General features: G+C 33.7%; 1 protein-coding gene across 1 annotated transcript in view; it reads left to right on the forward strand.

Moving 5' to 3' along the window:
* The first annotated feature begins 415 nt into the window (after positions 1-415).
* mTTF (mitochondrial transcription termination factor) overlaps positions 416-13530 on the forward strand; it is a 100549-nt gene continuing 87434 nt past the window's right edge. The window contains exon 1 of the mRNA XM_081769313.1: positions 416-1067. Coding sequence (XP_081625439.1) covers positions 503-1067 — 565 coding nt within the window. The 5' untranslated portion in view covers positions 416-502. The remainder of the gene's footprint in view (positions 1068-13530) is intronic.

A 13530-nucleotide genomic window follows, 5' to 3' on the forward strand; every position in this document is an offset into this window, starting at 1 on the left:
TAAGTACATACGAAATATATACTTAATATTTTCTTTGTACCTTAGGTTACATTAATATTAAAATCTATCATGATATCTAGGATAAAAATTAAATTTACATAATATTTATTTTATGTTCTTTATGATTTATTTAGGCTGTCCGTCCTGACCGAGGTATTTATAGGGTTTTTCCTCAGTCAAACCAGGCAAATGCAGATATTGCATCTTTAACATTGGTCCTACCCTACACCTTTCCATGTTCTTCCCCCTCCTCTATCGCGACGCCTTAGATACCTAAACAACAAATCAGTTTCAAATTCTGCGTAAGCTCAAAGGAAGACTGTCAGGTATCTGCTTGTATGTGGTTATAAGATTGGGGTGAGGGGGTGGAAGCGAAAACGATTAAAAATACATTTACTAAATACAGTACTTGAACGGTTTGGATGAAGGGAAATTTTGTCCGGAAAAGGGAAATTCTGAAGCTTGTGAAGGGAAAACGGCTCTGAAGGAATTGGCATCACTGATGCAGTCTATTGCGAGACTTTGCCACTTCAATCTCATTCATTTATTTCATTCAATGATCATACATAGAAGTTTGCTGATAATTAGAAAAGCTTATACAGCCCTAGAATTTAGATCACTGCTTTGTGACTACTACAGATGTACATTGTCACTATCAAGTTCCAAAAAAAATAGTTGGATATTGAATGCTGGAAACTGCCACTTGTTTTCAACTTTATCTAATAAACCATGTGTACCATGTTTATTATCGTGCAGTGTTTTGAAGTATTCGAAGTGTGTGCAAGTTCAGTGTTTCGAGTATACACGGTACTCAGGCGAAGATGAAGAGCCTGACATCGAGTTTGAAACATGCAATGTAGGAAGTTACGGGAAGCGAAAGGTTGTAGTAAGTCTGCAGAACATTTTGGGATACTCGCACGTAGAAGCTGAAAATGCCGTTAAACAATTTTCAGCACTTAATTTAGTAAATGAGGATATTTTAGAGGAAAATATACGTTTTCTACAAGGAAAAGGTGTATCAGAAGAGAATATAAAGCGTAATCCATGGATTCTAACCTTCAAATTGAGTAAGTTGATCCACAATAGGTTTCCAAATATTGTGTTTATCAGTTAAATATAGTTTAGGTGCAGTTTTACAATAATCCGCCAATAAAAACGTAGTTGTGCGGATATATATATATATATATATATATATATATATATATATATATATATATATATATATATATATATATATATATATATATATTTGATAGGTTAATAAAAGTTTGTGTGAAAATTGTCTGATGGAACTGCAATAAAGCTTATTGTTCTGTAACTATCACATTTTTACGATCAACTTGCCTGGCCTATACTCCAGAATAGGATCTCCTTCCAACGTTTCCTTTACTTCTTCTTTCCAAATCTTGATTTGGTAATAGTTAAGAACAGCTACTTCTCATCTCCCGTGCACGAGAATACATCTTACTGTTGCACTACCTACGGAAATGATTCTATATCATGTATAAGTGGTAATAGAACACACAACAAACCCAGATCATGTTGTATTCACACTCCAGCATGGAGTGAGAATACAGCGTGATCTCCGTTTCTTCTGTGTTCTATTACTACTTGTACACCAAATAGAATAATTTTTCTACATAGTGCAACAGTAAGAAGTATCCACGTGCACGGGACATGCAATATGTGTTTTCAAATCCCCCCACATAGTCATACACTAAGTACAAGGGCACATTATTATTCCCATACGATATAAAAAAAAAATAGATATTCCTAGAAAAATTTCCTAAGTACAAGGCCAAGAACTCAGTCTATTACCTACTTTTTAACATCCTAGATGGTCAATGAATAATTCCTGAAAGTATGGCGTTTCTCGTCCTTCCCTAAATGGGAAGTACGGCTCCTTAACTATAAGCGTTCACAAGTGGAACGTTACTAGTGTAAAGCCATGAGAAGTGCTATTGAAACTCGCATATTTGCCAAAACCTTTGTTTTTTCACTGTCCTCGTTTACACGTATGCCTACTATCGCCGACGCGCCTGCTCCCTTTGGACACGCTACCGCGCGCGCCCACCAGCTTCGCCCTACACTCACTCGGTTAGATAGCATTCGTGATTTTTTTTAGTGGCTACCTACTACTGGTTGGTTTCTGCTTTTGCTCTGTAGTTCTTATACCGTACATGTAGAAATCGAAAAAGATTTGTAGTTTTTCAGTCATTGTCTCTGATGGTCCCCTTGAATTTTATCTATACCAAGTGGGATAATTTCATGTCGCCTAGCGAAAATCTTTTAGGTGACGGTAAGAAGTAAATTAGTGAAAGATTTACAATTTTTCAACTATTATTTCTAGTGGTGCTCCAAAACTACACCTGCACGTGAAAAGGATTTTCCAAGATATTAATTTCCTCTTGGGGAGTATTTCTGCTTAATGTAGGAGAGAATAATCACTAGTGTGAAACAGACAGGTGTTCAGGAAGTCATATGCAATGCAATAACGGGCCTTTGGGTTTGTTTACATGAAGGTAAGTGCTAATTAAAAATACCCCGTGCAGATTAATTGTATGGATCCATACAGAAATTCACGAAATAAGTTTTTCTGCAGTCACTTCTTGTACGTTAAGCAATCATTTTTGAGGTGTGTACTTGCATTCCCCGTTACAGATTCTCTTACGGACATTCCTGCGCTGTCCACTTGCTTCGGCCTGCCTGACGCGGAATAGATGCCTCTTGTTTCAAGTGGCCGCTTACTACAAATTAGTAGATGATTTTTTAATGAAAATTTGTTTTACCGTATGTCCACTTTCGCACCTGCTTCCTTCGAAAGTAATCGTGCATTACAGAACGGGACTACCAACATGTCAACTCAGGCGCGGAGTAGGTAAAACTCTTGCTTGTGGCCACGTAGTCAGGAGCTGGTACGTGTTTCTTCATTAATAATGGTTTTTGTGGCACATCGGTTTGTACGGAATTAATCAAACTGTGCGTACTATTTTAACATGCGCAAGGAAAATGAGTTAAGGAATCTTTGAAAGGAAGGGAAGTGAAATAGCATTTGTTTTGAATTTGACGGATTATCTAAGTTTGCACGATTAAGGTTTAGAATCACTACTCCAGTTACAAGTTATTTTATACGTGAACTGTTACGTAAATTAAAGTAATCGGAAAAAATGAAATATTTCAGTTTAATGTTCCGCGATTATGTTCTTTAGGCTAAGGGAGACTATGATTAAGGCAGGTGAATGATTATAGAAGAATTGATGGAATGCGAAAGTGGATGGAAACAAGTACCCTGAGAACACTTACGGACATGATGATGTACACCACAAATTACTTGGCCGAGGATCACATCAGGTACCCTACGCACAAGAGGTAAGTGCTCTAACACACTACTCCCCTTCCCATACATTAATCGAAACAACGTGAACCAATAAATGCAGCTGTTTGTGCGTTCTGTCCGTGAGTAAAAATCCTACATTACGTAATCTACTAAAGTTAACATTGTTTACTTTAAGCTGTCTTGCTTTGCTTTTGTAGCTTTATGGATACCACCAGTTACATAGACATGTTTAGTATTAATATTTGAGAAGGAAGATGTGTTGGTAAATCGATGTGATGCTTAAGAATATTAAGTATCTAAGCAACAAAACAGATAACGGCAACACACTTGCGAAATGTACTCTCAGCCACATATTAAGTTTTGAAATCTTTGATATTTAAAGAATAAACTCTCAGTACTACGTGTATGAGTAATTCTCAAATCAGCGGCAAAATTGAGGAATAAAAGTGCTGAAAATATATATATTTTTTAATACTATTCATTTTCTTTCAGTAAGTTCAGATACAGTTTAGAAGTATGTTTTGATGCTAAGCAGAGCTTAATCTGCATAACGTTAGTTTTAAAAAAATATTAGTTGTTTTCACGTGAAATATTAATCCATGCTAATGACAAAGTACACAGTTAGCCGATAGAAAGTGGTGTGCTATGTGATTTTGCAAATAGTAATAATTAGAAATCTACTCTTTGGGTAATTACAATCGTAGGTGTCAATTTGTGTTGTAATTTTTATTTTCTTTGCTGAAGTTTAAGTTAAAAATTACAGCAAAAATTCGCACCCATGACCGAAATCAATTAGAAACTATTTCTTACTACGACTACGAAGTTTGATATTAAGGCGGAAAAAAAATATACGGGGAGATACTTGATCTAAAAACAAGGAAACAAACTTTGTCCAAAATCTCATAGTTTTGAAGCTAGAGGCTGCCTGAAGCGTGGGAAAATGTATCTCAGAGACCTATGTTTTAAACCTATCAAACATACGGAGTGCTGATTAATAAATTAGGAAGCCATTATCAATTCGATTTAGAAATGGATTTTCCAACTGTGCGATGTGTGCGCAAGGGATTCCCCAAAGGGATCATGAACCAACAGTATTGGTTATTGTTGCAGAAACCTCTTGTACACGCATCGAACAGTTTTGAAACACGCATTTTTAAATATAACATGTAGGACTTCCTAAGTGGTTTATTAAGACCCACTCACTATGTTGGATAGTTGTTTAATAAAGGGGTATCTAAAATTCATTTTTTCATGCTTTCGGCAGCCCAAATCTCCGAAACTATGAGCGTTTGGCCAAAGTTCCAGAGACATTCTTCTTTTAGCATCATGTATTTGCTCTTATTTTGTTTGTACACATTAATCTAATACGCTATGTATTTTTAGACATATATTATCACTGTATTATCTATTAAAGTTTTATCAGAAAGTAGAAGATTAGTGTTAAAGGTTCTTCGATTAATAAAACTCGCTATAAACGTTCAAAATTTACATTGGCATTCATCAGAATTAATTTTTCGGAACACGCTTTTTTATACTTTTTTGTTTGTATTTCTCATTTTGGCTTTTAACTATAGGTTTTACTGTCCATTTTTTCAGGAGTCAAGTTGTCAAGTAGCGAAATTTCTTAGGAACAGTCATTGTATCGCTCATAATTTATTATTTTCTTTTTCTCACTGTCACTTCGGTAATTATTTCTTGCTGTCTGCAAGACAATGATATTCAATAAATGTACAAGAGTGTTGGTACACAAATGTATTTTTATAATTCTTTGGAAAACATATTCCCAGCACTTACGCACATATGATCTAAAATCAAGATACCACCTCACATGCAAGTTTAAATTTATGCTACTTGCTATTACATAGATCTAGTATCATTTTCCCGATGATTTTGAACTAAGGGGATCTGTTTTATTTATTTCTGAAATTTGATCTAGAAAAGGAATTACTTCCAATTCACTCTACATAGATTTTAATAAAATGTGTTTAACATCTAGGGTTTGTATGAACTACATTAGAATATCAGATCAAAGTTCTAAGCCATTTTTGAAAGAAACTTTCTGCGACGTACTTAAATGCTCCTTTGTACAGTACATAGTGTGCAATTCACTGGCTACATGGACACTACACCTTAACCTTTAATTCTTTTTTAATACAACTTCAAACACAAAGCAGACAGACATCCTTTGTCATGTGCTGATAGAGTAAGACCTTTTATAGAAAACTCAGATATAAGCCCAAAACACCTAAATGGTTTTCTTTGGGTATAATCCCCACTGCCCGTCTTGACTCCTCTCTCTTGATCCCGCTAGTTTTGAAAATTAAATTTCATCAAATTAAAATTTAGTCAACATTTTCTATGTAATTTAAACTCCTACTATGAATTAGAATCCGCAGGTAAAGTCTGAACCTTCCCCAAAAACAATTTCTGGGTACGTGCCTGTCAATCACTTATGAATCAGGTAACAAGGCAAGTTTATTTTAAAAAACAAATAATACTCTCAGGAAAGCAATAATAAACCTCAAATTAAATAAATTAAAAGAGAAAATAAATTAACGCCAATATTTCCATGCTAATGACGAAATTGCATTTAACCGAGCTTGTACAACAACCCCTTCCACAAATTATTGAATACATTACTTGAATACGTTAAGTTCCTAATGTATTAATTTACAGAAACAATATCGCACTGATTTAATAATTACTTCGATTTCCACAGTCTCCACACTATTGACAATCTATTTTGCCTCCCTGCCGGAAAATCATACAAATACTTATGTAATGTCTATCTTAGTCAACAGTTTCCCTCCAACTGCACTGACCAACAAATGACACACGAAAACCGTTCTAGACGCTCAGTTGCCAGGTCGCATTTCTCTTTTCAGCGAACGGCATATCAATTTAAAATGCGCCTTTGCTGACGACTGCAGAAATGGGAACAAAATTTTTAAAGTCTGTAAAATAAGAATACATTAAGACTCGAAGCTATGTTTGAAGCTCAGTAAAGTTGAATATCGCCTAAAAGTTGTCCCTTAATATCAAAGGAGTACGGATACAAACAGCTACTTTATAAGAAGAAAAAACCGTGAAAATGTAGTTGGTTACAGCCATGCTAATGACATTCTCCATTTACTTTTAAATTTCGTACCAAGCTGTTTTCTACAAATAGTACATTTTGAGGAAGAAATGTACATGGCATTGTTGAAGGAACTGAATTACACATATATTTCAATTTTTGAGCAATTAGTGTCCTTGGTTTAAAAAATATTAACTGGAGACAGCATTTTTTCCCCTATTTTGAGAATTACCCATATGTTCAGCGAATGAAATTAGGGTTTAACTTAAGTATATAATCTGAAGGATGAACCATTTGAAGGTGTCAACAGTGAGACGCATTAGTTATCTCGTCTCCAAAAATATAAATAATCTCTATAATAATAATAATAGCTAGAATTGAATTTAAGAAAAAAATGGATTTTCTTTTAATTTTAGAATTTAGGCAATGGAGGTGTATAGCCATACTAGCGAGAACTTTAATTCCAAAAGAGACAGGATGACTCAGTAAAGATAAATAAAAGTTATTAAAATATTGTTAAAATTAATAAAATATATGAAAAATAAGAGTAAGAAAGAAAATTAAATTTTCAATCCGATTCTCATTACCATGACCAGCGGCGGCCCGTGGGGGAAGGCTGCAGGATTGCAGCCCCCCCCCTCCCAATGTAATTCCATATTTCCGATTCGAGAGTTAATAATCAATCTTTGTATTTATGCCCTTTTTACGCGCGTTTTGTTGTTCCACTTCACCCCCTGGGACTGTCAGTACAATCTCGCTTGGCCTTTCTTACGATGCTGTGATTCTACTTCCTTCTCTTTTCAGCATGGCTATATTGATAACGTGTGGACTGCAATACATGCAGTCCTTTCGGATGCTTGACAGTGTGCGCAAGCGCGCTCTTCTCGTTTTGTGTTCGTCTGCTTTGATAAGCGATGAGTACGTATATTCAGGCTTGCCAACTCCATGGAAATATCCCCTGGCCAATCCTATTTAGTTCCTGATTTTAGCTTCGAGTGGCATAATGCCCCTTTCTTTGATTAGCAACGCTGAGTATACTTATGTTGTTTGGGGTTTGTTTGTCTGCTGGCGGGGTGTTTCTAGTAGGCAACTGATTTATTCTGTGCAATATTTGATTATATTTAATTCTTTCAAAATGCGATTATATTTAATTCTTTCAAAATGCGATTATATTTAATTCTTTCAATATTTGCATGGTGTTATTTGTGGTTTTTATCTTCTGTATCATTGTTTCCAAAAGACAAGTGAAAAAATTTATGAAATATCAAACTATACAATTAGATTTTTTGCAGTTCTCTTAGAGTGGTCTGTTTCGTTCGTAAGAGTGAAATTCTTATTGGCGCACCTGTAGTGAGTGGGGCAATAAATGGAGCCGAGGTCAAGTGAGAGAGGTGTATCGTAATGCTTATTTTGTTCACTGTTTTGCTCATAAATTATATTTTGTAATGGAAAGAGCCACCAAACAAAACACTAAAGCCAGAATATTTTTTTCTAATCTTTTTGCTATCCCGGTTTTTCTCTCGCTCTCATAACAGAACAGCAGTTTTAGATTCCTGTTTTGCAAAGCGGATACCCAGTGGTGGACCAACAAGATGAAATTTTAAATCTAGGACTGTTAATGTGGTGCATGAAAAGCAGGAAGAACTAAAAGAATGCTTCCAAATTTTGTCAGAATCCGAGACCTCAAGCACTACAACAATAAATGAAGCGTCTGCCTTGTAGTGGGAGAGATATACCCTAATGCTTAGTGAATTGAAGAATTTTGTTTCTGCTTATTTTTTAACTTAGTTACGTAACATCTAGGTATTCTACATAACCAACTACATAGTTATCATATTGATACAAGAAAAGTTCAGTCATATTTATCTGTCTTCACTACTGAAATTAATACAATCAGGGAATCAATAGGACTGGTTGATATGGAAACGTAAAATCCAAACCAAAAAAGAATTGTTTCAAATACACAATCAAGAGCAAACGCAGCCAAAGAAGTCTGATGTTATTTTAAAGCAAGTAAACCTACGCTTCCATTTTACAGATCACTTCTGCAGAAATCTAATTTTGATCAATTTAGTGCTTCCTTTCCCGAAAAATATCTTCAATAAATGTACAGAGCTCTTTCCTGTTTTTGATAAAGATGAACTTCATACTGAACTTAGTGTAGTTTATGCAAGAGAAAAGATCAGAAAACTTGGTGGTGCTGTGAATTCCCTCCAGGATATTATAAACAGTACTCTTGCTTTCACTTTTTCTGAAGTACTCAAACTTTTGAAAATATTCATAACACTGCCGCTAACTGAACCTGAATGATGCTCTTCTACCCTTAAAAGAGTGAAAACTTTTCTAAGAAATACAAGGGAAGAAGAATGGTCAACGGTATTTGCCATGTCATCAAATAGAAATGGAAATGGTTGAAAAAATCCCTAACTTCAATGATAGCGTTATCGAAAAGTTTAGTACAAGGATGGACCATCGTATGGAATTAATTCTAAATAAGGTGTTTTGTTTTATGCAGCCCTCCTAAGTATAAGTATCACGAGCCGCCACTGACCATGACCATGCAAATCCATTTGCCAAGTAGTGCAGATCCCTGCCTCAACAAAACCTGAGCCCCTTTCGAATAAAATAATCATTTAATAATAAAAAACATATCACTTTTATATCTAGCTTAGAATCACACATTAACAATATCTTAAATAAAATATGTTTTCCATAAACCTACCATAAATCAGGTACTGAGACGGTTAAAAAAATAATAATTGATAAATATGTAAACCGCTGAGTTCTTTTAAAGGCTTATTTCCCAAAAAGGGATAACAAAACAACAAACGACAAAAATATAATAACAAGAAAAATAAAATAATCTTGAATAAATAAAATAATAGAGATAGCCATCATTAAAAAAATGAACATCTTAAATATATATCACGTTCACACATTCATCAAATAAGAGTTCTTTTTTTCTCCAATAAGTAAGCACGCAATTTTTTTTTTTTTTTTCTAAAATGATCTATTCTCACCGGTGAGAAACTGCTAATGATTAACACAAAGGAGTCAATATACAATCTAGTTACATTGCGTTATTGCAAAATTGTTCAATAGATTTTTTAAATTAATTTTTTTATTACTTCAAATCACAGTCTTCGAGGTTCAAAACATTTAGTATTCTCGTCGACAGTTAGACATAAGATCTCGTCCATCGTTAATTCAGCATTTACCCGAAGAGGAAAAACTTTAAGTTTATAACGTTGAAAGGAAAAAATATATAATTTAGTAATTATTCTTGATCACCAATTTAGTCCTCACAGTTACCTTTGATAAATTAATTCAGTCACCAACTAAACTTAATGTTACTTGTCCAACAGAAATACACAGGAGGCCAATTAATTCTATATTAATTTCTAAATACTGTAACTCGAAAGTTTATCAAATATCCAAAATGCAACTAAATTCCATGGTATCATCCAAAAATAAAGAAAACTGAAAGCAGAATAATTTTAGTCTCAATTTCCAGTACCAAGATCGAAGATCCAATTAAACATGACTATATGCTGTATAAACTGTCACTAATACTTCATCCAATAATCCAACCAAATGTAACAAAAAGGTTAATGCTTCTGTTAAACTTTCAAACTTTTCCAGAATTTAGATTGGTGAAAAATTTTCCAGAATTATAGATGATTCCAAAAGAAATAATAATCAATGTGGTAAATGTCGATGTCCAATTATCAGGTAAATCCAATACTTCTACACACATTGAGGAAAAGAAACTTCTTTTTTAATTATTATTATTTTTAAATTTTAGACGACAGACAGAGGAACTCCAGGACCAGATTGAGAACCACTTAGTTGTCCAATCAACACGTACGCATGATCATCACATACAGTTCCTAATATCGCAGAGATTTTATTTTAATGGCCTCTTATTCCCATTAACGTACTGAATTCATATTGACTTCAATAATGTTACGATTAAAGTAACAATTCCACTTCTAGGGCATTCACAATATTAATACTTTAAAACCGAACGCAATGAATAAGACGATAGAGACAGCCGCGGGGATTATTGTTTTTTTCTCAGCTCCGTTACAAACTTTTACTACGAGTAATCATTTAATCGTAATAATATTTTCATATTTACCATTCATTGGCTATTCTTTACAATTGACGCGTCGCTACGTAACTTATTCAGTCAACGAAGAAAGGATCTACATTTCCTGATCATTATATAATTAACTACGATACATTATTTCATTACAATTATATCCCCGGATAAAAATTAAAAAATCGTCTTTCTACATTACTTCCCAAATTTCAATTCAAGCTTGAAACTTTTACTTAACCCCAGAGGCCTTACAAAAGGAAAAGTTTACGCCACTCAGAAAACGCAGAATAAAAAAAACTAGTCTCAGAAGTTTACGGTCCTTTGGAGTTTAAAAATTTCTAACTACTACTCCGAAAATGTAATAAATCAGTATTATTAATGAAGGATTACAAAGATAAACGAAAGGTTGGATACACTTCAAGCAGCCGAAAACGCAATAACAGCTTTCCTTCATTTTCAAAATTTTGCATATTCCTCATCACTGATCAAACCATAATAACTGTTACATAGCTTAAGGACAAATTAAAGTTAAATGTAAACTCATAGTTGTTGGGTAAAAATTTGGAAAGAATTCAGAAACATAAGATTGAAGAATCGAAAACTTGACCAAAAATTGATAAGTTTCGTAACATGTCCTCTCCGAGAATGATTTCTGTCACAGATATTATGTTCACAAACGTCCAATCAGAGGTAATCAGTCGTCTCGTATTCAATTCAATAATACACTCTTCCAAGATATATTTAAAATAAACGTATACCTTTTTTTTCTTCGAACGTAGGAAAACTAAAACAAAATTAAAATAAATGACATGGAACAGCATAATTGGCAACACATTTATCCTCCCTCAAATACTTTTAGCATCCGACGGTAAGTCTAATTAAATTGGGTTCCTTATACTCAAGGATAGGCAATCGATCCCCGAACATATTACGGTACATTGATAAAATTGGCAGTTAACACACGAAAAAGAAAAAAAGTTTCACATTAACGGACATATCATACAAAAGCCAGAAGAAATGGACATGGATTGTTGGGTGCAAAAAAAGAAGAGAATTTATTTTTTTAAAAACAAATGCATATGTGTGATAAACTATTTTGAGTAGTTAGCTGTAGTAAGTAAGACCCTCAAATGTAAACAACCCAAGATTTTGTTTTTAATAATTGCTGTAGGAAACCACGTATCGCAAAATAATTAGTGAATATATTAAACCGCAAAATTTAAACTACCCCCCCCCCCTCCTTTTGTCCTATTCCGTATTCTGAAGTAAACATGTAATCAGACAAAATTTTACTTGCAGCGAAATAACAATACTGTGCCATGACTAATCAGAATTTCAATATTTCTACCGGTAACGAACTTGATACAACACGAATTAAAAAGAAAATCCTAACTTTACATTTGTAACTACCTATCCTGACATTTAAAATTTAATAATTACACTACCAGAATTAACTATTTTCGAGCTATGCCATTGCGCCATCTCATTAGTTCAACAAATCTAATATTACAATTAACATACCGAATTGTTGCCATTATTAAGACGTAGAATACGTTTTGTAACACGAAGAGTATATTATTACTAGCAAAAATCAGAAACTTTTAAGAACGAAATCACGAAATAATAATTTTTATCTTCGTCTCCTTTATATCAAAAACAATTCTAGTATCTATTTACAGAATATAAACACCTTTTTATTATCTAAGCCTCAGCACATTTAAATAATCATCAATTTCACTACTTTCAATTCGTCACATATCAACGAAATAAATAATGAGAGAGAAAAATAACAATAATACTCGTAAATCAAAATTTTAATCACATCTTGGCATTTATTGGAAACCCAAAGAAGGAGTGTTAGTAAAACTAGCCTCTCATCCCCAATTGTTACATGTTACACAGAAATATGGCTGCCCTACAAAACATGCATACAAAACGAAATTTGTCCTTTTTTTTTCCTTTCTATTAGTTTTAGAAAATTAGGCCTATATTTTTTTTTTTTTTTTTTTTTCAAAATCAACAAGTCCTTATCTGATTTTATTGTTTTCTTCATACGTTATAACTGTGTATCTAAAACGAAGCACCTCGGCGGATTTTTGACATCCCAGTACGCACACCTCCTGCCTTTGTTTCTGCTTCTAGCCAATGTTGCTTACTCCCTCTAATATAAAATTTCCTCCTCAACATTTTAATAACTAATGATAAAGTTGTTTGGAAAAGTACTGTTCTAAGTTAAATATATCATTTTGAACAGGCCTAATACAACAAGGAATGGAATTTTAAAAAATAGAATAGGAAAGAAAGAAAAATTGAAGAAAATGAACATAATGTAACGGATAGAATTATCTCGTTACAACAGTAAAAAGTAATTACTTGTAAACTGTGTTTTTGCTAGTTTAAGCATCGTATCTTATAACAATTCTTCAGTCTCGAACCTCTTATGATATTGAATTAATGAAGTACCGGTGCTAGTTCTTTTCTATAAAATGTCTGTGACGAAGATACTTGGAAACACGAAGGTACCCGGTATTGTATAATCTTATTTTGCGTTGTGTTCAGTGAATGACACCATCAGCCAAAGTAGTAACATGCACCAGAAAGTGCAAATAACATAACTTATTGCTTTCATCAGTAGTTATAAATCGGAAATGGTAGTCCAGTATGGTTACTTGTTATCCCGTCATGGAAATAACTTGCTTGCTTTTGTTCGCTTTATGTTTATTTTCATTACTAGGAGAAAATAACATAAACTGTTGCTTCTTTGCCTCCAATAGGATAGAAGAGCAAAAAACTGTCATTTCCACTTGCTAGTGAAAGCAGCAAAAGTTACGTTATTTGCACCTCATGGTGAGAACAAGAAACTGTGTTGAACCACTATCTCGAGTGTACAATTTCATTGTAAATTTCACAACAATAATTACAAAATACAAATATTAAAAATGTCTTGGGACAAAATGTGCATGCCCCTTGGACCAAATGTTTTAGCTGAAATGTCTTACGGACGAATTGTAC

This window comes from Thermobia domestica, chromosome 8 (genome assembly GCF_964235325.1).
Source record: "Thermobia domestica chromosome 8, izTheDome1.hap1.1, whole genome shotgun sequence".
NCBI lineage: Eukaryota > Metazoa > Arthropoda > Insecta > Zygentoma > Lepismatidae > Thermobia > Thermobia domestica.